Below are 26,619 nucleotides of genomic sequence, written 5' to 3'. Positions count from 1 at the left end.
ACAGTGCGAAAATCTTTTCACATGGCTATCTAAAAATTTTGCCCCTCCAACTATGATGTATTATTCAGCCCCAGTCCTGGACATGCGACCTTCCACAATAAATATTTATTCTTTCCGCCCAGCGATCCGAGAACATCTTGGTCAGCCAGACGGGACGTCTAAATCCCACGATATTTTACATATTTCCAGAACCTGATTTGATCGAAGAAAGCCGCCAAAATGGTGTTGGCAAAGTCAAAGAAGAATGAGGGGTTGGGCAATACGTTGATGAACGATCGCTTCGGCAAGGGCAAAGGCTCCGATAACAGAAAGACGTCGTCTCTTATGCGAACGAACCACACAACTGGCGAACAGTATCTCATCAACGACAAGAAAGATGCGGCTTGGGTCAAGATGCGCTCCGTCACGGAGCAAGGCGCACTCGACGAATTCTTAGCGACCGCCGAGCTCGCCGGTACCGATTTCACGGCCGAAAAGGTCAACAATGTCAAGATCATCCACACTGATCAGAAGAATCCGTATCTGCTGTCTTCTACTGAAGAGAGAGCTGTCCTTGGCAAGCACCGGGAGCACAGGAACCGACTGACGGTGCCGCGAAGACCTCACTGGGATGCCAAGACTACCCGAGAACAGCTCGATATCCGCGAGAGAGAAGCTCTTGTTCAGTGGCGAAGAGGCTTGGCCGAGTTACAAGAGAACAATGACCTGCTCATGACACCTTTTGAGCGGAATATCGAAGTCTGGAGACAGCTGTGGAGAGTCATTGAGAGATCAGACATCATCGTACAGATCGTCGATGCGCGAAACCCTCTGCTTTTCCGATCCGAAGATTTGGAACACTACGTCAAGGCCGTTGATGCCAAGAAGGAGAACCTGCTTCTGATTAACAAGGCTGATATGATGTCTACGAAGCAGCGCAAGGCTTGGGGCAAATACCTGAGAGAAGCGGGCATTACCTACAAGTTCTTTTCTGCGCAGCTTGCAAAGGAGTTGAACGAGGCGAGAGAGGACGAGGAGTACAGCTCAGATGAAGAGCCAGCTTTCTCTTCAAGGCAGGCTGAGAAGGCCAATGCCGAGAACGAAGATGAAGATGAAGAAGATGCTGCAGAAGAACAAGGAGAGAGCTCAGGAAACCAAGCGGACGAGGACGAAGATACCCAGATTCTGACAGTTGAGGAGCTTGAAGAAATCTTCCTAAGATATGCTCCATCTGACAGAGGTAAGTCTTTGCAAACGAAACGGTTGGCAATAATAGCTGGAATGCTAACTTATAGACAGAAGCGGACACCAAACTCCAAGTTGGTCTGGTCGGCTACCCCAACGTGGGTAAATCTTCAACCATCAACGCTCTGATTGGAGCCAAGAAGGTCTCCGTCTCTTCAACGCCAGGAAAGACGAAGCACTTCCAGACCATCCACCTCAGTGAGAGAGTCGTCCTGTGTGATTGCCCTGGTCTCGTCTTCCCCAACTTTGCCACCACAAAAGCCGATCTCGTCACCCAGGGCGTGCTGCCTATTGACCAGATGCGCGAGCACACGGGTCCCGTGGGCTTGGTCGCTCAGAGAATCCCCAAGCCGTTCCTTGAGGCCATCTACGGTATCAAGATTCACACAAGGCCAATCGAAGAGGGAGGCACTGGTGTTCCTACGGGCGAGGAGCTGCTTCGCGCTTACGCCATTGCTCGTGGCTTCCAGACGCAGGGTCTTGGTCAGCCAGACGAGGCGCGAGCATCAAGATACGTCCTGAAAGACTATGTCAACGGAAAGCTCCTCTTCGTCCACCCTCCCCCTGGCATTGAGGACGGAAATGAGTTCAACGAAGAGCTCTACGACGAGGCGCATCTGCCCGAGCGCCGCCGTGGTGCCTTTATAGCCGCCACAGAGGCCCTCACCCTAGGCGGCGACGAAGATAGCCTCGCCTCAGAGTTTGTCGGCCTCCCACAGGGCCCCAAGTCGAAGAACTTGGACAAGAACTTCTTCACGCCAAAGAATGTTCGGGGGCATGCGAACATGCCGTTCAACTACAAATACTCAGAACAAGGCAGTGTCGCGGGCGGCGCGAAGGCGCTCAGCGGCCGCAAGGCCCGAACGGTAGTTGCCCTGGAGAATGGGCTGGATCCAAAGGAGGTGCAGGTGGGATCGAGCAAAAAGCATTTCAAGGGAGGTCAGCGAGATGGTAAGCACAGGAAGACAAGGAGAACGGCGCCAAAGATGGAAGACTAGACACAAAGGAGGGAACGAATTTTTCTTTTCTTTTTTTCTCTCTCTATTTGAATGAAATTGGTAAAAGACTCTTATGTATGGTCGTTTTCATCCATCAGCTAGGTGACTCTTCTTTATGCATTTTATAGGTAAATATGCCGTAGGGATGGCTGGCGCCTAATACATGATTTATCTTGAACACCATGGAAATCGTAGTTTAAACAATAACAAGTAACAAGTTTATATATATAACCCACAATGTGACCAAGAAATATCCACAATTGCTCATCCCAGAACAAAAATGAAAAAGACTCTTCCCTTTTTCCCCCCTCTACCATCTGTCTCATGCTATTAACAGTCTATTTTTTTACGCTTCCAGGCTCCACCTCCTCATTTCTTCTCCTGAGCTTTGGGCTTTTTCAAAGACTTTGGATCCAGACCTCTCCTCCTCATGGCGTTCTTCTTGGCCTTCTCAATGTACTTGACATCCTCATCCTCGTCGAAAGCGCTAAAGTCAGATTTCTCAGTGCCAGCCTTGCCCTTGCTCTTCTTCTTGGCAGACTTGTCTTCCGTCTCGGTGTCCTCGTCGGTTGTGATGGGTGTCTTATCAATGACCTCCTCATCGCCAGAAGCAGCGGCGTTGCCGTTCTTCTTACCAGCAGCACCAATGGCATTGGGCGGCGTGGGGCCAATCTTTTGGAACTTGGCGACGTAGAAACCGTCAATGTTGTGGGCGTGGGGGTAGAAGCGGCGAGTGAGCTTGAGGCTGGGGTGGAATCTCTTGCCCATGTAGCTGGTGAAGCCCTCCTTGCCAAAGGGAATGCCAGCGTCGACCAATCTAACGTTGGGACGACGGGACAGGGCGTAGGCAACAACACTCTCGCTGATAGGAGGGTAAAAAAAAGTTAGAAACTTTGCTCGAATTATTGGAGCGATGCAGGGTTAAAAGGGCACTTACTTTTCCTCAATAGTGACACTGCATGTAGAGTAGACAAGGAAACCGCCAGTCTCGCTGGCATGGTTGACTGAGTCAATAGCAGATAATAATAGCTGCTTTTGCATGTGAGGCAGTGAGATGAAATCCTTCTCGTCCTTGTTGGTCTTTACGCTAGGATCTTTTGAGATGACGCCAGTACCAGAGCACGGGGCGTCGAGAAGTACTCTTGATAGGACTTGTTAGACTCTAATTTTCCCAATTCTCGTTTTAATTTGTGCATGTAGCTCACCTGTCGAATCCTCCCATGACTCGGGGGAACTCACGACCATCGTAGCTGCAGACGATGACATTGCGGACTCCCAAACGAGCAACGTTACCAATCAAACCCTTGGCACGCTGCTTGTTGGGATCGTTGGCGAAGACCATACCAGTGTTCTAGAGCAAGATTAGTACAGATGACTCTTTAAAAAAAAACGGATCACGGCTCGTGAGTATAAGAACTTACATTCATCATGGCTGAACAGTAAGTGGTCTTTCCACCAGGGGCAGAGGCCATATCAAGAACTCGCTCATTTCTACAATTCATTAGTATAAATCAACACACAACGAAGAAAAAGTAACACAAGTAAAAACTTACGGTTGCGGTGAAAGCGCCATGACAGGCAAGAAAGACGCAGCCGCCTGGATAATGTAATGACCAGCAAGATACTCGGGCGTAGCACCCAGGGGAACATTGGCCTCGAAAATCTGCAGGCCAACCTTGCTCCACTTGCCCACGGGCTCGAGCGTGACGCCACGGTTGATGAGCGCCTGGGCGAGGTCTCTTCGGTGCGTTCGCAGGGTGTTTGTTCGGATGACGACGGGACGGGGCATCTCGTTGGCCTCGAAGAAGGCAAAGGCTTCGCGCGGGGTGAAGAGGTTGAAGAGCTTCTCAGCCAGGTAGGGGCTGTAACCGTAGTACTATAGATCCGTCGCCACTGTTAGCACATATTTCTTTGAACAAACAAAATACCTAGGCAAGTTTCAAGCAGTGCAGGATAAACTTACGGCACAGATATCCTTGAGCAGCTGAGCAGTATACTCTGCTCTAGATCTTCCATCCTCCGCCAACTTGGCAAATTCATCCAGCACCCGTATCGTATCCGTTATCCTCTGCCTCAGTAGCTGTAGATCTGGTGCCAGCAAGGACTTGCTCTTGTCCGCCAACTCGTCATCCTCGTCATCCTCCTCGCCAAAGATTTTGGGCCCGTCAATGTTCGTCTGCATCGCAGACTCTTGCATCTCCGTCTCGGTTATGGCCTTGTCCTCGGCAAGCTTCTTGTCTAGTCTTCGCGACAGACCAGCAATGTTGGCAGCAGTGAGCTTCTCCTCGGCGTCTGATTCATCTTCGTCGTCGGAGAAGACGAATTTGCCCTTTTTGCCGCCCTCCTCCTGGTCGTCAGAGTCAAACACTGAGTCGTCCTCCTCCGCATCATCATCACTGTCATTTTCATCATCTGACCAGATCTTCTTCATCTTCCCTCCTGAAGAAGCATCTTCATCCGCTGAACCATCGTCCTCCAGCTGGTCTAGGTCAAACTCGTCGCCCATCTCTTCGTCTTCAGAATCCTCCGCCGGCTCTGGCAGCTTCTTGGCCTTTCCATTGCTCTTCTTCGCACTAGACTTCTTGGGCGCAGGCTCCGGCTTCTTCGCTGCGGCAGCGCCCTTGGCGGTCTTGCGCTTCTTGTTGCTCAGCGACGCTTTCTCGACCGGCGGCTCAACGGGCAATCCAGCCTTTCGCTTGAGGTTGGCAAAGTGCTCCTCGGACAGGGCTTCGGGCATGCCCTGCTTTCTCTTCATGCGACGTCCCTGACCCATTATGGCGACTGTGGTTTCGATCCCAATGGGTGTTGGTTGAGATGCGATGTACTGACGCGGGTACCGTCTTAATTTTGCGAAGCCAATGGCTCCATATCGCAACTTTTTTTTCTGCCACTTTATCGATAAGCCACTAGCAGCGCCGCCAAAGCAGCCAAGTCCCCTAGTCGAGTAGTCTACTTGGATGAGTAAGAAATGGGCTTACCCGGCAATTCTATGTTTGTTGCTTGTTTTTCAAGAGAAATCGTAGTTTTGATATTCAATTGTCCCTGGCAATAGTTATGCCATCTTTGGGTTTTGATTGATTCGTAAAATCAGGCAAAATTTGGCCAACATTTCTACACTTAATCTATCCAGGGTGAAGTTGCCCAGCATCCCACTTTTATTATCCACCACCTCAGCTGTAGCTCAACATCGCAGCCAGTCTCAGCATTAAAGCCCACACTCGTTACTTTCAACAATCGTAGACATAGACAAAAGCAAAGGCATCAAATAATGAAAGGTGATATGAGAAATGATTTTAATTCCACGAAAATGGTAAATCCGCTATGTGCTATCTGTATGTATATGGGTATCCTCTGACAATTCCTTAAACTCGCTCCAGCAAGGACATTTCATGCAGACGTTTCTGTAACAAAAAACCTATGACATGCTATGCCCAACAATGCCCGCCCAAAATAAAAACTCCATGCATGGTCTTTCTAAGCATGCGAATACAAAATAAAAATGACAGGTTCCATCGTCCCCGTCTCCCTTCAACCGAGCCCGTCCCCCCCTCTTCTTTTAGGGAGAAATAGATACCAAGCCTTTCCATGCACGAACGCTTACGTCGTGTTTCCGAGGGGAAATATAACACATGAGAAATAAAATAAAGGACAAAAGAAAAACAACCTAGGCTCTCCTAAACACGCGCTTGGTGCCTCCAGCCTTTCCAATATCACCAAAATTCTTCTCGCCAGGCTTCTTCTTCTCGCTTGGTTTCTTCTCGCTTGGCTTCTTCTCGATTGGCTTCTTCTCGATTGGCTTTTTATCGCTGCTGCTGGCCATGAGTACCTTCTCCTTAATGCTTTCAACCCAAGCCTTGCTCTCTTCGCTCATTTCAATCTTCTTAGCTCTTGGTCCGGCCAGACCCAAGAAGGAACTCTCATCCTCTACCCAGCTTTGGCGAGAGCTGGGCCTCGAGATCGCCGAGCCCTCAGATGGGGGTGTACCTTGCGCCGGCTGGCCTGGAGTTACTGGGGTCTTTGGTCGCAAGGAGCTGTTGACACTGCTCCTCCGTGACTTGCGCGCCGTTGGCATAGGACTGGTAGAAGAGCGGTTATCGGCAGAAGTAGGGGAGCGGCTGGGAGGGCTGGAGTGGGTGGAGTGGGTAGGTCCAGGAGTTCGAGTGTTATCGCGAACCTCTACCTTGGTCCTGTCTTGGCCAGTCGAGCGGCGGCCATGGTGCATGGCGTATTCCTTCAAGTATTCAGACAAGTCGGCCCACCCACCACCCACGCGGACCATGACTCGCTCTCCATGTTCTCCAACGCAGCGGATGAAAAGCTTAATGGGGGCCTCGTTGTCCGATCTAGAGAGATGATAAACCCTGATCGGATAATGACCCTTGGGGCGCGTCCTCTGCTTGACAGGAGACAGGGTAAATGAAGGCGTGGCAGTTCGGGTTGACATGCCCGATGTGCTGCGCTTGACAGGTTCCCTGGAGGCCTTGTTCCTCAGCCGAGGGAGCTGGAGATCTGGCGGGTTGAGGTTGATGCCCGACGTTCCATTGGTGAGCTTGATTCGAGCTGGGATAGATTCGATAATCTGAGTGATTTGCAGGCGCAGTTGCTGCTCGCCCGCACTTTCTCGGCGAGAGGGCGGGGCGGGCACGTCGGGCAGATCGGGGGCATACGAATCTTCAAAGTCATCCAAGAAGGAATCCTCATCGTACGCTGATCTGAAAAATGACTCGTCGTCTTCGGCAATTGGCGCAACCATGGGGCTGTCGAGGAGACCCATGCTTTCCCTGGCACGGAGGCGTTCTACTTCCGGAGGCGAGCTTGGTGGGCTATCGCCATTTGCATACAGTGCCTCGCGGAGTCGATTCCTAGGAACGGCAGGAGATGCAGAGATTTCAGGCACATCGCTTGAAGCATCGTCGGCGTATCTGGATGCGGGAGAGCCAAAGTTGCTAGGGCCGTTGGGCAGAGATGGTAGATCCAGCTCATCTTCCTCGCTGATGGCTGACATGTGGTCGTCTACCACTACAAGATCTTCGGGAGAGGATCCAGACTCAGGAGTGGGATGATCCTCGGATGAGGACAATTCATCTTCTGCGATTGGGTCGAGATATGCCCCGTGGTCCGAATCGCCGGTGGGGGGTAATAACAACAACGGCGGTGAGAGTTTGTTGCCCGCCTCTCGGACCCTCGTTGGAGATGGCGAAGGTTTTTTCTTGGCCAACTTAGCCTCGGCCATCATTCGTTCGCAGGCAGAAACCCACTCTCCAAAGCCTTGCTCAACATCTTCCAAGCGGTTGAGCCAGTCATCTGGCAGGGTGTCTGGAGCACCCTCCAAGCAGTCTAGCATATAATCCAAAGTACGGCCGGGCTCGGCAACTTTAAGCGCGAGTGAGTGCTTGCGGGTATCAAAGTCTTTGTCGGTCAGAGTGCGCGCGGGCAGGACTATGGCCTTTCTGCTGGGTTGTTCCATCTCCCAGTGGGACTGAGAAATGGCTTCCCAGTTTTCGCCAAGAAGAGCCTCGACTTCCTGGATAGCCTGCAAAAAGGGGTTGACATGTCGGAGGACAATGATGCGCATGTGCCACAGCTGCAGCTGGCGAGAGAGCTTTGCCAGGTTGGGCAGGGTTCGTATAACAATGGCGGTGATGAGGACGGAGATGTCCTCCATTTTATGATAGCTCGATAAGGCGGACAGCATCGATTGACGGGGGGTCCATGTTCATTGGAGTACCCGGCCTTGACAGCGGAAGGATGTGGTCGCTTATGACGTGACCTTTGATCTCTTCCAGATCTAGTCTATCCATGGCCTGGTTGATCTGGCTGATTCTTGATTCGTATTTTTCCACCTCTTCAGCGAGGAGGCTTCCCATGTATTGCTTCTTGTCAGCCTCCTCTCCAGGGGTCGGGGCCTGGGCAAAAAGCTTCCTTTGCGTATTGTTTGGCTCCAGGAAGCCCTCGGACCCCCCCATGCTTTGGCCAATTCCACTGGTTCAGCTCGTCGAGCCATTGCCAGATCTCGTGGGATGCCATGGCCGTTCGCATTGCGAAGTCCCGGTCGATGGCGGAAGCTTCTGCGAGGCATCCCCTTAAAACACCGTTGGGCGGTGTTAGTGCTTCGACAAGTTTCGCGGGCTCCAGATGAGTAAAAAATTCATCGGCAGAGCGCTGTCGAGCGGCTAGCAGCTGGCCGGGTGTGGGAGTCGAAAGCCGCTTGGGCTTGACGAGGACGGGCGAATCGTTCATGATTGCGCAGGTCGTCGTGGGGCGTCGCGGTTGGTTTTGGTTGTTCGCGTGTACAAGCTAGATGTAGCGGCGATTCCACCGAGGCATGTTCTGCCTCGAGGCGTAAAAAAAATAGAGAAGAAGTATGGTATTTTCGTATCCGTGATAGCTTAATCTTTCGTCATGGACCGGGCGGGATTAAGACAGCGATGATTCGATTTTCGTTGGTGATGCCCATAGTCGACGGAGATCGGCGGTGATGGCACGGGTTTGCGGCTATGGAGTGACAGCCATGCGACCAAAGCTATAAGCCGTCAAGTAACAAAAAAAAATTGAACAGGCAAGCGCAGGGAGGCAGTTCGCCTCTTTCACTTGCCTGGGTCTTCCCTTGCTTTCTGGGGGAAAAAAAGAAGAAAGGTTGACAAGCGAGACAGGGAGAAGGAGAAGGGAAAAAAAGCAAGACACGCTGAAGAGATAAATGCAAAGCAAAGACGCGGCGGCGGCGACGGGCGAACTCCACGCTCTGGGGGAGTCTCTCCAATGGTGTCTGTTCCCACTTCCCCTGGTGTAGCTAAGCCGCGGAGTGTCGCGGAAGGACAAGGAATGACGGGGTTGTCAGCCAGAACTCCAGCGCACCGATGCTAAAAGCTGCACAGCTGCACGGCTGCAGTAGATGCTAAGGCAACAGGCCTGTAACGGCGTCCAGAGGGTGTTTCGGCGTGGCGGTTGGGCTCGCTGGATGGTGCCACCTCAGTGCTGCTGCTGCGCTGGCAAGGCCGCCGGATAAGCGGGCGGCGAATGAGCTGCTGGCGACGGACGTGGAGCTCGATGTACGGAGTATGCGTTTGCGACTTTATGCGTGCGTGGGATCCGATCCAGTCCAGGCTTGGTGTCTGTATGCAATGGGGCGCGCACGCGCAAGTAGGGAGTTTTGCCACAGGGGGGGGATGTATCTGGTTTGTTGGGATGGGGGCTGTTTTGGGCTTTTGTTCTCGGGTGATTGGTTACATTAAAATCTTGTACAATCAATAAAAAAAAAAAGAGGCAATCGGAAACGACAGTCGCGAAGCAAAGCGGCCCAAGGCCTGGTATAACGACTGGAGCGAGTGACTGGGTGAAGACGCGCGCGCGAAGAAGAGAGTGAGTGTGAGTTAAGACAAGGGCGCGGCCGGAGAAGCTGAATCAAGGGGGCAAAGAATGACGGGCCTTGTCCACAGCAAAAAGCAATTGGGGGGGACAGCAGAGGCAGAAATCGCAGCTGAAAAGGGGAGCAAACCAAGCGAGTGACGAGCAAAACGGCGACGATGGACTTGTAGAGAGCAAGAAAAAGAAATGAGCGAGGGAAAGAGCGTGAACGAGAGACGCCGAGCCTTGACAGACGGGTTGGCGCGCCGCGCGACAGGCAGCAGTAAAATGGGAACAAAGATTTGATCATGTCAGTCAAATCAACATTAGCAAGCAGCCCAGACCTCATTAAACCGGCTCTACGCTCTATGAACTCCCCGGGGGGGGGGCCAGCGGGAACCACAGCGGGCCACAGCGCCTTGACGCCATTGTATGCTGCGCTGGAGGCCCTGCGGGAGGCCCTGTAGATTGTCCGCTGTAAGTGCTCAAGGCGCTGGCCCAACGCGCCCCTCTCCGAAGGGTCAAGCTTGTTTCCCCCCCGGCGCTTTCGCCAAAGCTTATTAGCGCCATGCTCTCCCATGGCAGCTTTCATTTGCCGCCCTCCCGCCTGGCTCCTCATTTGACCAGGAAAAAAAAGGCGGACAATCTTATTCTGAACGGGCAGGGCTAAGCTTAGTGTCGCTTGAATCTCGTGCCTGGTACCTGGACTAAGGTACTTCGGGTACGTACTCGTATTGCGGGTTTCAAGTCGCGGTGTGTTTTGAGTGAGAGAGAAAGTAAATATTTACTTAGGCGGAGCATAGTAGATGATGCCGAAACAAACTGAGCAAATGGAGGAAAGGAGATACTGCAAGTAATTGATGCGCTTATGCATCCAACACCGCTCATCTGTCGCGATGATGAGTGACGAGGTACCAAAACCAGAATCATTTTTTTTTTCCTTCCTCCTTTTGTCTGCTCGCCCAAAGTCGCGTCTCCACACCTCCCATCTAGACGGTACTGTCTGAAAATTCCCCAAGTTTCCAGCCCAACCGAGACATCATCAGCTTCTTTTGTGTTTCCTCGCCATCAGCGTCTTTCAATTTCTCTCTGCTTCTCCAGGGACCCTCGTCCCCAGACAATCCTCAACTGATAAGACAAGCGAAAAGAGGAACAGCAAAATGTTGAGACAAAAAAAAGACAAGAGGCTACCCCGGCCATGCCAGATTCTGCGCTTCCGCAGCCCCGTAATAGCGCGTTTGCCAGGGCCGAACCAGCAAGCAAGAAAATCGCCCTGAAATTCCAATGGCATTCACCTCGCTCGCCCATTGTGAGGCGGCGTGGAGCCCAATCTGTCTTGGCCTCCCTTGCAGTCTTGGGCCTAGATTCACAGCAATCAAACGAGGCAGAGAGAGACAGACGACGTCACAAGCACCCGTCACGTACTCGTACTACGGACCTAAATGTACTCCTTACAAGCACATGCTCAATACGACGCAAGCACCACACAGTAAGCACCTCCGACCGCCGCGCACGTGAATGGCCAGGATTCCTGCATGCGCCTTAAATGCCGCCTGCATATACATAAAAGATACGTGTTACCACACATCCAAGTTGCAGGGCCAAGCGCAAGGTACCGGCCATGATCATGACACGCATCGATTGGCCTTGGGCATGGCCACGCTTACCGTTGCCTTACATGTACAGTAGACACACATGCGATGCCGCCGCCACGCCACGCCACGCCATGCCATGCCATGCACGACAGCCTGGCCCATCCCTTCAGTTGGTCCGGGTGTGCCCTGCGAGATGGACATGGCAAGGCCCGGAAAAAGCCTGAATTTCTCGGCGATCCGCCCGCAATTCGCAAAAGTGAATGCGTCCGAGGTGACGGAATTGCTGCTGCATGAGTGCCCGGTATCCGTAGATAGACGGCTGGTAAGGATACACGTCTTGTCCGCTGCGCATCTGTGTGTGATCCTGCACCTTGTCTGGCCAATACTGGACTGGCTGTACCATGTTGCTGCCGCGCGTGACACGCCGCATACACGCGCTTACTAAGTCACTCTCGGCAAATCTGCACTGGGCAAACAATCATCCTGTAACAGCGTCGCATTTGTTCATTCCATGCAATTGAAACGCACGTGAAAATGTAAAACTACCGATGATTCCTGACACTCTAAGCGCCCACTGCCGCATAAAATCAAGATGCGTGTCTTTTTTTCTAAAACCCTTGTCGGCTCTTGAGTGCAGCAAGCTAGGCAGCGGCCCGCCTGCCGGACCTTGTTACCTCTGACACCAGCTTGAAACACTCAAACCTTGTTCAATTTATCATTATCATTATCATCATCCTCAAACGACAACAATAAACAGAATCGGACAATCCCAGCCAAATTGTATAACAGAAAAGAATGAAGAAGCAAAAGAAAAGACTCAACAACTGAACAAAAAGGGAGAAGAAGAAGAAAAACCAAGAAAAACCAAGAACCCGGAAGAAATAATGATGATCCAGCAAACAAATGTCAAATAGAAAGCCAAAGGCTTTTCGCCCCTTTAAGCGAAAACAATCCGATAATAAATATAATAAAACCCAGATGTGCCCAAACGCCCAGATCCTCATCTCTCTCCCCAGCCATTTTTTGTATGTCCTGAAAATGGGTGAGCAAAACTTCAACGACAGTTTCTTCCGTCGTCTGCTTGCTTGCTTATATTTTTTTTTTTTTTTTTTTTTTTTTGGTTTAAATGGTGGATTGTGCCGGAAGAGTGCCGTCCACAACCGTGTTAAAGACCCAATCTAGCGCATCGTCCGTGCCTGTAGCACCAGTGAATGCAGAGGCCATCAGCGTCTCGTCGGTGGCGGTAACTCCTTCAGGAGGAAACTGTAGCCACTGATCTACATCAAAGTCCGTGCCAGCCACCGCGTTCCAATCGAATTCGTCGTGGCCCTGCATAAAGTCCACGTCCAGAATGCTGTCCATTTCTATGTGGATTTCATCCGAGCCGCCGCTAACACTCGGAGTCAAGTTGGAAGTGTCAAATTCAGTATGTGGAGGAGAATTGACCACCTCGGTCCCCTGAGCGGTAGGAGGAGGCCCCATTGGCTTCTGCACTGACTTGGGCTTCTGATTGAATAGCGTCTCGGAAGCCGTCATATACGGGGCATTTTCAGGTGGCGGCGTGTGTGTGCCAAACTCTGGAGGGACTTCCTTCATCATTGCCAAAGTCGACGGTTCGACCGTGGCATTGATATCAATGGCTGCCTTCCTGAGAGCGGCATCCAAGAACCCGGTGGCGTAGTCTGCAGCAGCATAAATCTCGCGGAGCTTCTCCATGACACGCATACACTGGCGGAAGCCTCTTGTTGCTCGCCCGCGAGCCTCTGGCATTGGGTTCTTCATCTCCAAGAGATGGATGATCATGGCCGGGAGTATCACTGTCACGCCTGTGGTAGGCAGGTATCTCTCCAGGCGGAGGTGGTGCAGCTCCGTAGCCATGCTCGTAATGTGTGTCGCCGCATCCTTGACCTTGAGGCGTGACATCTCCTGCACCTGGCGAGATACAGTCGGTGCCTGCATGGGAGACGACGGTAGGAACTGAGGGCGATGCAGAGCAGAAATGGTGGTGTGGTATACCATGTGAAGCAGCGTTCGTTGAACCGCAATGGTCGGCCTGCCGTTCTTAGTGTCTGCAGGAACCAGCATGCGATAGTGACAGCATTCGGGGAGGTTCGCCACCCATTCCTTGAGCTCTGCATCGACAATCTTGACATTATCCAGGTTATCCAGCTTCTTGTTGGGGAACAGCATCATGGTGCTGTTAGTGGTGTTCTCTGGCTTCATATTGTCTCGGATAAGAACAGAGTACTGCGCCTTTAGCATGTGGCTAATGCAGATGCAGAGCTTCGCCTTGGCAATGCACATGGTGGCAAGCTCCCGCTGCATCTCTACATCGCGCATTAGTGTGCATTCCGGAGGAACCACGGTGATTCTGTCTGGCAAGACGGCCAGCTCAAAGTCGCTCTCTAAAAGCATCGGCACGTCGAAATCCTCATCCTTGATTCTCGTCGGGCGTCTCATGCCCAGGGCAATGAGACGATCGCGCATGAAACATGACCACCATATGCGCTTCCAGAGCTTCTGGGTTGGCACGGCCATGGTGGTAACATCAGGATTGCGATGAAGCCCAATGGTGTGAGCCAGGGATATCGCCACCCCCATCCAGTGCCAGGTATCTTTCTGGTCGTCGGGTGTCTCATACCAGTACGTCATCAGCAAAAGCCCTTGGACAAGAACCAGGCGGTCTGATTCGTAATCGAAATCGTAGAGGAGCTATTGACATGTGAATACGGGTCTCTTTTTTTTATAGGTAGTTTCATCATCTGCACGCACAGAGTGTGTGCACTGCACGTGCAGATGTAACAATGTGGCTTACCCTCGTTTTTAAGAAGAAGCCTTTTCTGGCAGCCTTGCGGGTGGCATAACCCGCTTCGCGCAAGTGTCTCATGTCGACGAAAGCAGTCGCGGAGAACATGACGGCATGGTAGAGAAACAGGCTGATCTGCCCTTCTGAACCATCGTAGCGGTTGATGGTGCTGAGAAAGGGCACAAGGTCCATGAGAGGCATGTAGGGATGGACAAACTCAATGTAAGCCCGCAGGAGCGCATTCTGCAGAGAGAGGCAAGGGATGCTCAGCGCACCCTTTGCATGCAGGTAGCGAACATCCTCTGGTGAGATTTTGCTGGGCAACGGCCGCACAAACGGAGGCAGCTGGGCACTCGCCTCTGCATCGCCAAGGAGGCTGAGGGACTGTGGGGTGCGAGAAGAGGCATGACCCAAGGAAGTGGCCGAATTCGCCCAGGGAGATCGGCTGGCATCTGATAGTTGACCCTTGCTGAGCAGAATTGGCTCGTTGCGATACGTAGAGCGTTGATCTAGCGGGCCGTGGTCCTGCGGTCAGCATGGGTTTCGTCCGAAAAAGCATGGTGATGATCAGTGTAGCTTCGTTGCACATGCCAATCGCTTTGATGATTTGCATGTGAAAGAAGATGTCCGTCGTTATTTTTGACAACACCAAGTACACATTGCCCCGTGACGATTCCTGAATGGGCACGCCAGAGGCTCTAGCAGAACCGGGGTGGGTCAGGGGGGAGGGATGATGAGTGCGGAGAAATTGGAGAGAACCCCAAAAAATTGAAACAATAAAGAGTATGGCTTACAGATCATGTGAGGCACATGGCCTTCAATGCCGGTATTGGGAAGCAGACCGCTCGAAGGGTCCAGGCTTGCGGGTGAGAGAGAGGAGCCGCTGGTTCGTCGCAAATCTGCGCTGTTGATGGCAATCGGGTTAGTCGGAGGTGCTTTGCTGCGCAGCTGAGCCTCGGCTGATTGGCCCTGCCCCACGATGCTAGGCGTAACGAGATTCTTTCTAGAAGAGATTTCGCGTCAGTGGATGCGTTTCGTTGGTTGGGGTAATGATGGCAAATCATGATCAACTCCGGATCCGTCCCTTGTCGGCTCTCCTCCGGACACGCCTCACCGCCGTCCAAGCTTTCTCACGTGCGAGGCGTCGGTGCCGAGATTCGCTAAGAATCGCATAACCTGGGGCAGCCGCAGAGAAGCTCGGTGGCTGGCTGTGGAAGGGAAGAGGATGGTTGTGTGTTTGTGTGTTTGTGCGTATGTATATGGTGAGAATATACACAGGGCTGGATGGATTGCATTGGGGCAGATGGGAAAACTCACTTTCTCCGTCGGCTCTCCTGGACAATGCACTAAAAGGAGGAAACAGGGTGTTAGCCATATTCTAGGTGGGATAAGATGCTGAATCTCTCGTGAGAGGCGAAACATGTGTGCCATGGACTGCGTACCTCGACATTATCCCAGCGGCAGTTTCCGCAAGGAGCCCCCTCAACCACATCGCATCGGACTTTGCGCGCGCGGCACGATACACAGGCCCGGGCGGCACGTCGCTTTGTAACCTTATGCGGAGGCTCAGAGCCGTCGTCGGCAGATGCTCGTTTCTTCGATTTGTCGTTGGACCGCCCATTGGTGGAGGAAGCATTGTCGGCCGGTTCTGGTGAGGGCGACATTGACGGCGAGGTTGCGTTTACCGCAGAATCGTCTAGGGCCGCTTGTGACGACATTGTGGCGGCTTGTGAAGTTGACGCAGAAAGTAAAAAAAAAAAAAATTGGGTGAATAAAAAAAAAAGGAGGTTCTAAAAAGAAATAGCCTCTATGTATGTATCCCAGGCTGTATATGTGGATGTCGCAGTGTACTTGACAACACGCGTCTGGGAGAAAATAGCCCCTTTGTGACTTGTAAACTTTGTATGAGCTCAGAGCCTCTTAGGATGAGCCGCAGAGCGCATATGTCTCGAGCGAGCTGATGACAGAAAGCAATGATGATAGAATAGCTCAAATCATGTATTCAAAGGAGAGCCGGGTTTGGTAGTGGCGAGCAAAGGTCCGTATCAGGTGCTGGAATGGTGACGTCGCACGCAGGCTGGAAGGAGAGCTGAATTCCACACTGGCCACAGCAGCTTGCGCATGTATGGATCGTCAGAAGGCACGTCTGTGGAACTAGGCAAGTCCACGGCTGTGCCGGCTGTGATGGCGACGAGGTCGAGGAACAGAGACGAGATGGATCATGGAACAAGCAGGAGGAGGAGCCACAGCAAGCTTGGAAGCGTGGGGTAGAAGAGGATCATGGAAGAGGAAGAAAGAAAAGAATCAGTCGAATTGTTTGAAGAATCCGGGGGTGGATTATCGGAAACGGGGCCAGAGCCAAGAGGGGCGTGTGGGTTCCCACGGTCCGGGCTATTCTCTACGACTTGGCCCTGTCAGTCCTGACTACTCTTGACTACTCTGGACTCCTCTTGACTCTTTGTGCGGACGCTGGGCCGAAAGCGCTTGTGGATGTGGCTGCTTCGTTTTCCCCATTACCAATCTCCAGCCATGAGCATAGCTGCTGCTAGACGGCACTAGGCTTGTATCCCGCCTGCGTGATCGGTGATGGCGGTACTGTACGAATCCAGCCCAGAGCGTCGAAGCTTGTGCGTTCGTCTAGCGCTGTCTAACAAATGGCCATTCTAGGGCCAGACACCGTTCTCGGGACCAAGGGCGAGGAATGAATGGCCAGCCACGGTCAAGGACAAAAGCAGCGGAGCGCCGGGTGTGAAAAAAAGACAGTGTGGAGGTCGTCGAGGCCGGGGCGACGCCACGGGACTCCGGCTGACAAGCTGGGCTTGGAGGGATGGCCCATGGCTTGCATGGAAGGCTCTGGCTGGTTGGCCGTGCTGTTGAACCTGAAATGCCGGATCGGTTGGCTTCAGGCCTGTGACGGATCCGTCTGTTCCGCCCATGTGATGTCCGTTGGAAGGGAGGAAGCGAGTTGGGCACGCGAGACGGGCGGCGATGCCTTGCAACGAAGCAGCTGGAAGCGTCGAGCGGATCTGGAGGCACCTGTGCAGTACTTCGTATATACCTGGTTGTTGCCGCCAGCACGGAGCGCGCAAAACGTGCTGCTGAGTTCTAAAACGCATGGCTGGCTGTGGCTAGGGCCATGGCTGCAGCCTCTGGTCTAGCCCTTGCACGAAATAGTCTGGCGTCTATTGGCAGCATCTTCTGGTGGACTTGCTAGTAGTTGGATCAAGCTACCTCTGATGAAACTGCATTGAACATTTACCATGATGTAGGATGACGCTGTGCAGCTGCGGGAAGTACCATCCCGGACCGCTGAAAGAAGCCATTGTCTCTCTTCCGTACCAGCAGGGTAGCCGTCTCACCGCATTGCCGCCCAGATATATGCCCAGATATACCAGCTGGTACTGCCGTGTACTGCCGCGCTGCCTGTCATCATCCTCTTCCTCTTTCATCATCCGCTAGCCTCATCGGTACATTTAAGCCAAGGCGGTACTTTGCACCTGGGACATGCTACTGTACAGTAAGACGAACAGCAAACCCGAATCACCTGCAATCATTATTTAATTACCAACCTCCTTTGCGACGAGCCCGACTGGTCCTCGACTGGTCGTTTCTCCCGCAGCGCAAGCACCAGCCAGACCCGTTGCTGAGGTGGAGCAGCAAGTACGAGCATGGTGAAAAAGTGGTGATGTTGTTTTAGTACGCCATGGCCACAAGAGCTAGTGCCATCGTAGCGCCTATTGCATGTGTACGGTGTCCGCTCTATGGGCACTGCGGCATAACGACTTCGGGATGCCCGTTGGATGCAAAACCACAGCTTCACCACCAATACCATGTGTGTTATTGGTTAGGTATATATTCGCTGTTGAGTGCCGTTTCATTAGTTAGGTGCCTGCTTCTACATTATAACCTTTCATTTAGAATTTCGCCCCTAGAACGCATGATTCGTTCGAAAGAGGCAGCTCATCACGATTCTATTCCTTGCATGTATTGTCAACAAATTCCATGTCTACAGTACAACCTTGTACCTTGATGGAGTACCTGCGCCCAGACGGTGGTAGCTGCGATCGCGCTTGACCCCCTGCTCCTGCTATGCTGGATTGTCTTAGGTAATACCATCAAAGTCGTCTCTATTTGGGGGAATGAAAATTTTTGCGCTCCTTTCTCTCGCACCTTTGATATACCTAGTAGGTAATAAGTGCGGGAAAAAAGAAGCAGATTCGCAATTTACTCCCTATTCACCTCACGCCCTGACGATTGTGTGGGGACGCCAATTATTAGTTCTCCTTGGCCACTTTTGACGTCGCTTCAGGATCAACGTCGACGGCGATTACCTTTACATGGAAGGCCTTGATGCCACGCACAAGCAACGCTCATCTCTTCCATTGGCCATTGTGCGCGCATTCGAAAATGTTATACCCTTGTCTAGGTTTTATTGCTTGTGCGTACACTACTGTAAGCACCTCTTTGCGTCTCAGGGCACATTGAAAAAACAGAAGAAATGGTGCGATAATACAGGGTAAGTCTGCCACCATTGGTCAGCCTTACACGCACCTCTTACACACCTCTTACTACTGATTAGTGTTTACACCCAGCATTGTTCGACACAATTCGATGCTCTCACAAGAGATGCCATTACACAACAAACGCCAACCCATTTTTAAGCTTTCATCAATCATGATCCCAGCTCTAACCATGCACCAAATCGTAGTAGCATCTGCTCCCTACCAAGGGCCATGACTCTTCGCGAGAGTGAAAAAGCTGGGTCTCCTGCATGCTTCCCAAAGCAAACGATGCCCCGCTAGCCCGAGCGATGTTAGCGGACAACGGGAATAACGCAAGTGTAATGTGCACAGTGAAACGCGGTGCCAATCCTGCACACACCGGCCTCTCACTTTCGGCAGTTCTATATACGGACGAGGACTCAAACGAGGCAGAAGGATGCGCATGCAATGGACACGTGCAAACCAGCAGAACATTCCGCTCTGCAAATACCCACGTCATGCTCATACTCGTGCTGGCTTCGACTTATCGCAGCCCCAGTGAGCCTGCTGGAAATCTCTCTCTCTCTCTCTCTCTCTCTCCACTTCAAAATAAGCCGACATTGTTCTTTTCCCGCCTCTCTCTCCTGGCAAGCCCCATGCCCAAATAGCGCAAGATGGGATTTGCCGATCGCTTTGCTTTTCTGATCTAATTCCTGTGTGCCCTCCTGACCGTTCTTTGGCTGCCGCTAAAGACTCCCTGTTTGGTCGCTGCAGGCCAACGAGCGCATCGGCGATGTGTGGGTTCCACGGGAGAAACCGCGGAGTGGATCCCCCGCTACCTCGGGAGGCCGTCCGGCATTTCCTGCCCTTCCCCCTCCATCTGCGAGCAGCGCATCTCAGTGGCCGCCTCCGTGAAGTGGACGGGAGTTGCCACGCCGGTAGATGAACTGCAGACGGCCTTTTTACCTTTGGACGAAAGAAACGGTATGATGAGATGACGATGCGATCGGCGCGGTGGACACAGCGCCGTTTTGCCCTGTGCAAGCGTCTACGCGAGTCCGGTAGGTGGATGCGGCACTCCGGATCCCGGCGAGCCAAAAGGGCAGAAACGTAGCATACTTGGCTATGCCCCGGAAAATGAAAATTCCACTGCGCAGTCAACTGCCCTTCTAGTCCGTACAACTCCGTGGAGAGCAGCTCTAGTGTCCATGGGAAGCAGAGCTAGAATGCTACCATCATTAGGAAAAATAGGGCTCGTAGTTAGAAAGCTCTTAGACGCCCGCATTGCTTTCTCCGTTCGGTCGCCGCGACAGACTCTCGGCCCTCCGAGCTACCTCGGTGGCGTTAATCGCTTTCCGAGCTTAAAAGCTTCTTATCTGAAGCTTCACTAACAACTTCCATTGAACGTAGTATTAACTCGATGATCTATCTGACACCCCTCTTTTTTTTTTTTTTCCCTTGAACAGATGGTCTTTTTGTGATCGTTATTTTTACTTCTTCTGTCCAATGCACTGTTACTCCTCTTTTTACCACATCCCTCCTTTACCACAACTGTCCTTTCGACCGATGATGACTGGGGAAAAAAAAAACAAAAAACAGAAAATGTCCGATGGAACTTGATCTGGAAAGCTGGCCAAGGAGCTAACGAGGTTCTCGACCATTGACCATGGAACCAATACCTACTTGAGAGGGGAAAACAACTTTTGCTATTACACTCAAAACGGCCAGGCTCACTTCATTGCACAAAACACAATCGGGCGAAAGGAAAAAGCTTGAAAGATGAAGAAAAATAAGGTATTGAAAAAAACAGCTATCAAAGAAAAGGCTGAAATATCCTGAAAGAGACGCCTTCAAAATCAGTGCCAAGCGGCACGAACCATAGCTGTACCCTGAACGCCGTCCCTCTTTTTCTGTGTATACGTCTTTCCCCCATCTCATCACCGGATTACATCGTGGCAAGCGTCACCTCTTCCCTCTGCTCTGATATTAATTCCTCCCACACCCTCCATCTGATTAGCTCCTTGCGCTGCGGTTGAATTTATAACCGACCTTTGGCGCCTGAGAAGGAGGTAGGGTCATATACGCGCTGCTTGATGTAGTTTGTCAAAGCGACATCACCCCACTCTTCCCACTCAACCCAGAGGGACTCTGGTAGCTCAGATACGCCATCACGACGAGCAGCCTTCATCACTTCACGGGCGACAATGACGCTGGCATCGCGGACTCGTTCAATCTTGGGGTAGATCAGACCCTTGTGGACCTCCTCGGCATTGAGGGATCCAGCAAGCGCCGCGGCAGATGTGTACACCATATCATCGGTGATGCGAGTTGCCTTGGCAAGGATGGCACCCAGACCCAAACCAGGGAAGACGTATACATTGTTTCCCTGGTTGGGGTGGTAGGTGATTTCTCCCGCATCGCCGCCTACCTTGAGGGTGAAGGAATTGAAAGGAGAACCGGAAGCGAAAACGACTGAACCGTCGGTCCACTGCACGGCTTGCTCAAAAGTACACTCAGCCTTGGTAAGAGGGTTGCTGAGAGGGAACAGAATGGGTCGACGTCCGAAACCGCCAGCGTCTACGGAAGCCTTGAGAGCTCGGACAATAGACTCGGTGAAGATGCCATGAGTGGCTGCAAGACCAACAAGAGCGCTGGGCTTGACATACTCGATGACCTCCTCCAGGGTGCGGAACTGGTGACCACTGTTGTCAACACGAGCAAAGTACTTCTTGTGCTCGGCAAGCTTGTCACCGCGATCCATAGTCACCAGACCCTTGGTGTCGACCAGGTAGAACTTATCACGGGCCTCAGCCTCGGTCAAGCCTCTACGTGTGTAGTACTCAACAAGCTGTTTAGCGACGCCTACACCGGCCGAACCAGCACCCATGAAGACGAGACGCTGCTCTTCCAGAGGAACACCCGAGAGGTTAACGGCGTTGATATATCTGCTTGGCATTAGCGAATCCATAACGACACGGGGAACGAGCTAGATCCGAGTTCATGGACTTACCCAGCAAGGACAACGGCACCGGTGCCTTGGATATCGTCATTGAAAGCCCTGTGGGTATTTCTGTATCGGTCCAGGTAGTTGAAGGCCTTTTCACTGTCGAAATCTTCAAACTGAACCACCATGTTGGGGTACACTTCTTTGACGGCCTCCATGAATTCGTCCATGAAGTCCTGTTGATCCTTGTAAGACACTCTCTTCTGGCGCAGACCCAGGTAGAAGGGATCCTTCAGGTTCGTCTCGTTGTTCGTGCCGCTGTCCAGAACGATGGGCAGGGTCTTGGCAGGGTGGATGCCCGCGGCCGCCGTGTACAGAGCTAGTTTGCCGATCTGCAGCATTGTCACAATTAGCTTTTGGAGCTACACGAGCCAAAGGGGAGGTATGTCTGAAATGCGACTTACCGAAATGCCAACACCATTGATACCAAGATCACCAAGGCCCAGGATTCGAGATCCATCAGTGACGACGCAAATCTCAGGGTTAGGGCAGGGCCAATTTCGGAGCATTGCTCGGATTGACTTGCGCTGCTTGATGGAGATGTATAATGCTTCGGGTCGGGTGTATAGAGTAGAGTATTGCAGGCAGACATCGCCAATGGTGGGGGTATAGACCAGGGGCATCAGGTCGCGGACATTGTCCATGAGCAGGCGGTAGAAGAGGTCAACATTCTGTGCCTTGATGCTCGACAGATATAGATACTTGTCGATGCCGGTCTGGCGGGTGTTGATCATCTTCATGGCCCGGGCACATTGCGTCTCGAGGCTCTCCATGGCGTGGGGCAGGAGACCAGTCAGGTTCTTGTGAACTCGCTGTTCGGGAGTGAAGGAGAGACCTTTCATGGCGAAGACGGTAAGTTAGCCAAACGCTTGCAGTGAAATTTTGATTGTAAACAGAATTGGATTATAGAAGTAGTTGAGTAACAAATTGTGTCGTAGAAGTAGCTTCAAACAATATTGCAAATCATGTTTTACCGAGGCAAACGGTAAAGTAAAAAAGGATAAATATAGTGGTTGTAATGTAGATCCCCATGGGGAAATATGCGTTTACATACCTTTGTTCCACAATGGCTCTCGAAGAACCTGATAGGCGGATGCGTCGGACTCCTTGAGGTACTCGGTTTCGTGGTCCTGCTTAACCTCGGTATAGTGGTCCTGGGCGTAGCCCCGGTATTGGTCGAGGGATGCGGCTTTCATAGCCTCCTCAATAGCGGTAACGTCGACTGAAGACATTGGGTTGAAATCGGTCAGCCTGCGACTAGAAATGGACATGCGCTTATTAGACACTGCAGTGCGAGAGGAGCGGCCCGACGTTACGGACGGAGTGGGCGAAGCTGATCTCGGGGTGTACACGTCTGAGCTGTCGGCACTCCGGGAACTCGACGCCATTGATGGGTGACGTAGAGCTGGGCTTGTGTTCAGCAAAGAGGCTGAGGAAACGCGAGAGTGAGAGTTGCTGCTTAGCAAAGGGGAAGAAGAAGAGTTAGCTGGGTTTGTCGAGGCGGTTGTAAGTGAGGACGGCGATGGTGGTTTAATACTAGCAGCGGCAGCTCTAGACTTTAGGCCCCTGCAGAAGATGGGGTTGCGATTTCTCATTAATAACCCCAGGCTTCCACAGGATCCGCCCCGAAGAGCAGACGGCAAGACCATCGGTTGGCGACCCATCACAAGATGAGCGCGGAGCTAATAAGGGGGGTGAAGGGGATTGTGAAGCTGAACGGGACGATTCGGGTCTGTTTCAGAGCGCAGCGGAGGCGAATGATTGCATGGGCATCACAAGACCGAAACGACAAAACCAACAATGGAGGGGTGGCAAGGGACTGTCTTGCAACAGGGGAAAAGGGGCTCTATTGGAGATGACAAACGAAAAGAAAGGAAAAAAAAAATTGTAGGAAAACAGAACCAAAAATTGGCGGGACGAGAAAAAAGTGAAACGCGTGGGCGAATGGTGCAGTAATACCTAGTAAAAGCCAAGATGACTCGGAGTGGTACCGGTACCTGGTGCAAGCGGGCCGGGATACAGCTGAGCTGCAAACGGTTGGGAAAATTTGGAGGGATTGGAAAGGAAAGGGCGAGAGAGATTAGGTAAAAAGAAGGGATCAATGGATGCAGGAATTACAGTCCGAGAAGACAAAATAATGAACAAAAGTTTCACTCCGTACGTACCGACGAGGCTTGTCTGTTGGGGCAGACTAAGAAAGTCTACCTGGTCTTTGCGTCTCGTGAAGTACAACGGCGATAAATGACTTGTATTTGACACAGAGGTCGGAGGGATGAATAGGTAAAGCAGATGGATGGAAGGCAGAATTGACAGATAGATTGCAAGCACAGACAGAGACGGGCACAGAGGATCTCGGGCGAGTATTATATCGTCAAACCGCTAGAGTCGGATGGCGCTGTTGGATCATGGTGAGGCGATTCCGGCCTCTTCCCGGCCAGTGGGCGTTGCTGGGCTTGCTGGCGCAACGCACAAGATTCGCGTCGCTCGTGGTGTGCTGCAAAATACGGGCGCGCAGCATCGCAGCAGTCGTTTTCGATGCCCAACATGGCCCGTCCATCAACCTGCCATCCGTCTTCCTCCGGTCCAGAATCGCCAGAATCGCCAGGACCGCCGGCAGGGTGCCCGTGGCAGGGGCTGCGCCCAGGTGGATTGCGCGGTAGCTCTGGTTGCATCTGGTTCCCCAAGCTGCAGCAGCCGGCGCCAGGACTCCGGGATCCGCAGGGGGGGTGGTGGGGACGCGAAGTTAGCCTGGCTGTGTTTTTTTCCTGTTCGTGGTTTGCTCAGGTGCTCAGGTGCTTTGGGTTGGCGATAGGGGATAATGGACTGATGCGCTGGGCGAAGTTGGATGAATTGTGCATTGGGCAGACGAGCAGGAGAAGCAGGAGCCGCGATGATAGGGGCTGCAGATAGGGATCGCATGAGATTCTGGACAAGTCACGGCACCTGGGCGTTGCTGCTGCGCTTAGACACCCTTTGCGGCTGCACCTTCCTGCTGTCTTACATACAAGTGCTGTAGCACATCAACCACTGCCTGCCTTGGCATAGCGGCCCAGGGCTGGCGAATCAGCTGCGCTGCCGCAAGGGTTCTCTCCACCGTGTTCTTCTTCTCTGGACATTCTTTTTCCTCTTCTCGAGGACGAACAAATCAGCACGCAAAACGACAAGCTCAGGACGCCGCCCGGGCAGAGACCCGGATCCGGGCCGGTTTGGTTGTTGCTGAGAAATGCGAATTGCGAAATGAAGAGGACGAGCCTGCTGAGTCGATCATGGGTGCCCAGGGCTGATTGCTGCCGGTACACGAGACTCTGTCGTGTGTGTTCTGCTACTAGTACTCTTTGTCCCGGGAACTTATATCAAGCCGATGCGTCATGAATTGTCAAGCAATCGTTGTCACATGCCGAGTGTTCGCCTGCAACGACACAATCAACGCCTTTTCCAGATTCACGACGTGTCCAGCATTCGGCCCCCCCGATGCTCGCGCAAAACTCCTGCTACTCCTTCGTGTCAAAAACACCGACACCCAGCGCCTCTGCTGCCACAGCTGATGCTCCTGACTCTGCCAGTTGACACACTTGAAGCATCACATCTGCTCCGACCTCACCCGAAAGCCTCCGTCCGTAGAGCCAGGGCCCCCTGCACGCCACGCTATGGGCCTTACCGGAGCCCCGTTATGGACCCTGGAATCGGCGCCGGCGCGCCCCATCCATTATTTACTTCAATTTCGCGGCACCTTAGTGCCACATCTGAACTTTTTTTCCCCAATGCTTCAAGACGACGGATTGTTTGTCCGAGTGCGTATATCACACGGCTGGTGGCTTGCAGTGAGGTAGGTAAGAGAAACCCGCCAATTTCGCGCATCGTGCCGCGCAGTATTTGCATCACTTTAATCTGATGTTCAAGCTGCAGCGCAGCACGGGGAGTCCCCGGATGCGGTATTCCAGATCATGACTCCTGTATCCAATCGAGCCTCTTCCATCTTCCGGATTTCTCAGCTTTTACTTTTTGTGCGGTTCCCGTTGATACGGGGCCGCCGATATGAAAACTGGCACCTTCTATGGAGAATTGCTTTATAAATTGCAGCCCTCCTTTTAGGCACACCATATACCGTATTGAATGAAACGCTCTTCATATTTGCTTTGTTATAATGCCCCGCCACTGCTTCCGTTTCTTTTTCTTCTTTCTCGTCTTCGCCCCTCTCTGGATAATCAAGTCTCCGTTATGAAGTCTGTATGGCAACTATGGCCGTGGGCCGTCAATGGGTATCAAATTTGCATATGCTCGCATGTGCTTTGTCTGCCAGATATCCACCATGCATCTCCGCCCAGTGGGCTATTCCGCTCGGGCTGATGGGATCTTCACCATACCTGTACACGTATCTCTTCCTGCCAATAAGACGTGCCTCTCACTCACACCACTCTGCTAGCACATTGCAAGTACCGGTACGCTCATGTGCAAATCAAGATGAGTCAATTGCGTCTCTTCCTTTTGGCCATTGCAGCCCCGATATGCGGCATCCAAAACAAACTCCAACGTTAGCTTCTGGCTAATGCCGTTCAGCCTCGCGCCTGTTAGCTTCAACTAGCAAACCACTACCGGAATACTTCGGCTTGTCTGCGAATGGTCCCCCCACAATCTACTAACAATAGCGCTGCAGCTAACGAACCAACAGACAAGCCCAGATCCATCTCGTCTTGCTTGGACGTTTGCTCAAAGCACTTGCATGCTCAACAAATTCCGGCATCGGACAAGCTTTCCTCCTGTGCCTGTCATGCCATCCCAACAGGGTCTAAATCCTAGCTGCAGCTCTGCCAAGAGCCGTCCATCCTGGAGAAGAACGGCCGTTCCCCTCAAAATCACAAGACAGGGCTAGCTATTCAGTACGTACGTACACCATTCTCGGCTCGGCAAGCAAGCTCTAGGGATCTATCCCCAAATCACTCCGGCCCGAACAAGCTTCTTTGAGCTATGAGACCCCGCAAACCACATGCTCGCCGCCATCTTCAGATCTGGCCATCTCGTATTACCCACCGGGCTTGTTAAACCTCAGACGGGCTCATGTCAGTCGAGCTCAGATCGGCCGATGGGAGAGCCGACCATTCCCTGCTGGGCAATTCCGCTTACGACATTCGACTCGGCTTGTCGTTATCATTGCAAACCATTGAACCTT

At 52.3% G+C, this 26,619-nt stretch overlaps 10 protein-coding genes across 14 annotated transcripts; 2 read left to right on the top strand and 8 right to left on the bottom strand.

Annotated features, from left to right (window-relative positions):
- Positions 1 to 219: 219 nt before the first annotated feature.
- On the top strand, positions 220 to 2,222 carry TrAtP1_011209 (uncharacterized protein; the record flags this gene model as incomplete). The annotated part of the gene is made up of 2 exons (XM_014093360.2): positions 220 to 1,219; positions 1,279 to 2,222. 2 exons carry the CDS (start codon positions 220 to 222, stop codon positions 2,220 to 2,222), a joined length of 1,944 nt encoding a protein of 647 aa, XP_013948835.1.
- Positions 2,223 to 2,591: 369 nt separating this feature from the next.
- Positions 2,592 to 4,995, bottom strand: TrAtP1_011208 (uncharacterized protein; the record flags this gene model as incomplete). Its single annotated transcript, XM_014093359.2, has 6 exons — positions 2,592 to 3,084; positions 3,160 to 3,363; positions 3,428 to 3,573; positions 3,644 to 3,713; positions 3,776 to 4,098; positions 4,186 to 4,995. The coding sequence occupies 6 exons, from the start codon at positions 4,993 to 4,995 to the stop codon at positions 2,592 to 2,594; spliced, it is 2,046 nt and encodes a 681-aa protein (XP_013948834.1).
- Positions 4,996 to 5,886: 891 nt separating this feature from the next.
- Positions 5,887 to 7,917, bottom strand: TrAtP1_011207 (uncharacterized protein; the record flags this gene model as incomplete). Its single annotated transcript, XM_014093358.2, has 1 exon — positions 5,887 to 7,917. The coding sequence occupies one exon, from the start codon at positions 7,915 to 7,917 to the stop codon at positions 5,887 to 5,889; it is 2,031 nt and encodes a 676-aa protein (XP_013948833.2).
- Positions 7,918 to 8,102: 185 nt separating this feature from the next.
- Positions 8,103 to 8,462, bottom strand: TrAtP1_011206 (uncharacterized protein; the record flags this gene model as incomplete). Its single annotated transcript, XM_066115016.1, has 1 exon — positions 8,103 to 8,462. The coding sequence occupies one exon, from the start codon at positions 8,460 to 8,462 to the stop codon at positions 8,103 to 8,105; it is 360 nt and encodes a 119-aa protein (XP_065971113.1).
- Positions 8,463 to 8,639: 177 nt separating this feature from the next.
- TrAtP1_011205 (uncharacterized protein) lies at positions 8,640 to 10,146 on the bottom strand (the record flags this gene model as incomplete). Its single annotated transcript, XM_066115015.1, has 2 exons — positions 8,640 to 8,717; positions 9,892 to 10,146. The coding sequence occupies 2 exons, from the start codon at positions 10,144 to 10,146 to the stop codon at positions 8,640 to 8,642; spliced, it is 333 nt and encodes a 110-aa protein (XP_065971112.1).
- Positions 10,147 to 11,643: 1,497 nt separating this feature from the next.
- TrAtP1_011204 (uncharacterized protein) lies at positions 11,644 to 16,245 on the bottom strand. Of its 3 annotated transcripts, XM_014093357.2 has the most exons (5): positions 15,410 to 16,245; positions 15,285 to 15,313; positions 14,762 to 14,970; positions 13,977 to 14,476; positions 11,644 to 13,873 (listed from the first exon to the last, which is right to left on the bottom strand). In XM_014093357.2, exons 1-5 carry the CDS (start codon positions 15,683 to 15,685, stop codon positions 12,284 to 12,286), a joined length of 2,604 nt encoding a protein of 867 aa, XP_013948832.2. In that variant the 5' UTR covers positions 15,686 to 16,245; the 3' UTR covers positions 11,644 to 12,283. The 3 variants fall into 3 exon arrangements, with proteins under 3 accessions (XP_013948832.2, XP_065971110.1, XP_065971111.1); XM_066115014.1 differs by having other exon boundaries at positions 14,762 to 15,313; XM_066115013.1 differs by having other exon boundaries at positions 13,977 to 14,970.
- Positions 16,246 to 16,630: 385 nt separating this feature from the next.
- Positions 16,631 to 16,903, bottom strand: TrAtP1_011203 (uncharacterized protein; the record flags this gene model as incomplete). Its single annotated transcript, XM_066115012.1, has 1 exon — positions 16,631 to 16,903. The coding sequence occupies one exon, from the start codon at positions 16,901 to 16,903 to the stop codon at positions 16,631 to 16,633; it is 273 nt and encodes a 90-aa protein (XP_065971109.1).
- A 2,063-nt stretch (positions 16,904 to 18,966) lies between these two features.
- Positions 18,967 to 19,446, top strand: TrAtP1_011202 (uncharacterized protein; the record flags this gene model as incomplete). Its single annotated transcript, XM_066115011.1, has 2 exons — positions 18,967 to 19,006; positions 19,223 to 19,446. The coding sequence occupies 2 exons, from the start codon at positions 18,967 to 18,969 to the stop codon at positions 19,444 to 19,446; spliced, it is 264 nt and encodes an 87-aa protein (XP_065971108.1).
- Positions 19,447 to 19,903: 457 nt separating this feature from the next.
- On the bottom strand, positions 19,904 to 23,793 carry TrAtP1_011201 (uncharacterized protein). Of its 3 annotated transcripts, none has more exons than XM_066115010.1 (5): positions 23,412 to 23,793; positions 22,507 to 22,910; positions 21,857 to 22,287; positions 21,459 to 21,784; positions 19,904 to 21,393 (listed from the first exon to the last, which is right to left on the bottom strand). In XM_066115010.1, the coding sequence occupies exons 2-5, from the start codon at positions 22,838 to 22,840 to the stop codon at positions 20,487 to 20,489; spliced, it is 1,998 nt and encodes a 665-aa protein (XP_065971106.1). In that variant the 5' UTR covers positions 22,841 to 22,910; positions 23,412 to 23,793; the 3' UTR covers positions 19,904 to 20,486. The 3 variants fall into 3 exon arrangements, with proteins under 3 accessions (XP_065971106.1, XP_065971107.1, XP_013948830.2); XM_066115009.1 differs by having other exon boundaries at positions 22,507 to 22,674; positions 23,618 to 23,793; XM_014093355.2 differs by having other exon boundaries at positions 22,507 to 23,793.
- A 22-nt stretch (positions 23,794 to 23,815) lies between these two features.
- Positions 23,816 to 24,124, bottom strand: TrAtP1_011200 (uncharacterized protein; the record flags this gene model as incomplete). The annotated part of the gene is made up of 1 exon (XM_066115008.1): positions 23,816 to 24,124. One exon carries the CDS (start codon positions 24,122 to 24,124, stop codon positions 23,816 to 23,818), a length of 309 nt encoding a protein of 102 aa, XP_065971105.1.
- Positions 24,125 to 26,619: the final 2,495 nt, after the last annotated feature.

The sequence above is a fragment of the Trichoderma atroviride genome, chromosome 6 (assembly GCF_020647795.1).
Source record: "Trichoderma atroviride chromosome 6, complete sequence".
Lineage (NCBI taxonomy): Eukaryota > Fungi > Ascomycota > Sordariomycetes > Hypocreales > Hypocreaceae > Trichoderma > Trichoderma atroviride.
The sequence above is the reverse complement of the archived record's forward strand: the minus strand, read 5'-3'. Positions and strand labels throughout refer to the sequence as shown.

Bases quoted from the DNA above. Each gene is read 5' to 3' on its own strand.
- TrAtP1_011204 (XM_014093357.2), bottom strand. From the start codon at position 15,685: ATGTCGTCACAAGCGGCCCTAGACGATTCTGCGGTAAACGCAACCTCG. The intron at 15,314-15,409 runs GTACGCAGTCCA...TCCTCCTTTTAG, and splicing joins GCCGCTGGGATAATGTCGAG to TGCATTGTCCAGGAGAGCCG. The intron at 14,477-14,761 runs GTAAGCCATACT...ACGGCCCGCTAG, and splicing joins CCATGTGCCTCACATGATCT to ATCAACGCTCTACGTATCGC.
- TrAtP1_011201 (XM_014093355.2), bottom strand. From the start codon at position 23,116: ATGGGTCGCCAACCGATGGTCTTGCCGTCTGCTCTTCGGGGCGGATCC. The intron at 22,288-22,506 runs GTATGTAAACGC...TCGCCATGAAAG, and splicing joins AGAGCCATTGTGGAACAAAG to GTCTCTCCTTCACTCCCGAA. The intron at 21,785-21,856 runs GTAAGTCGCATT...ACAATGCTGCAG, and splicing joins TCAATGGTGTTGGCATTTCG to ATCGGCAAACTAGCTCTGTA.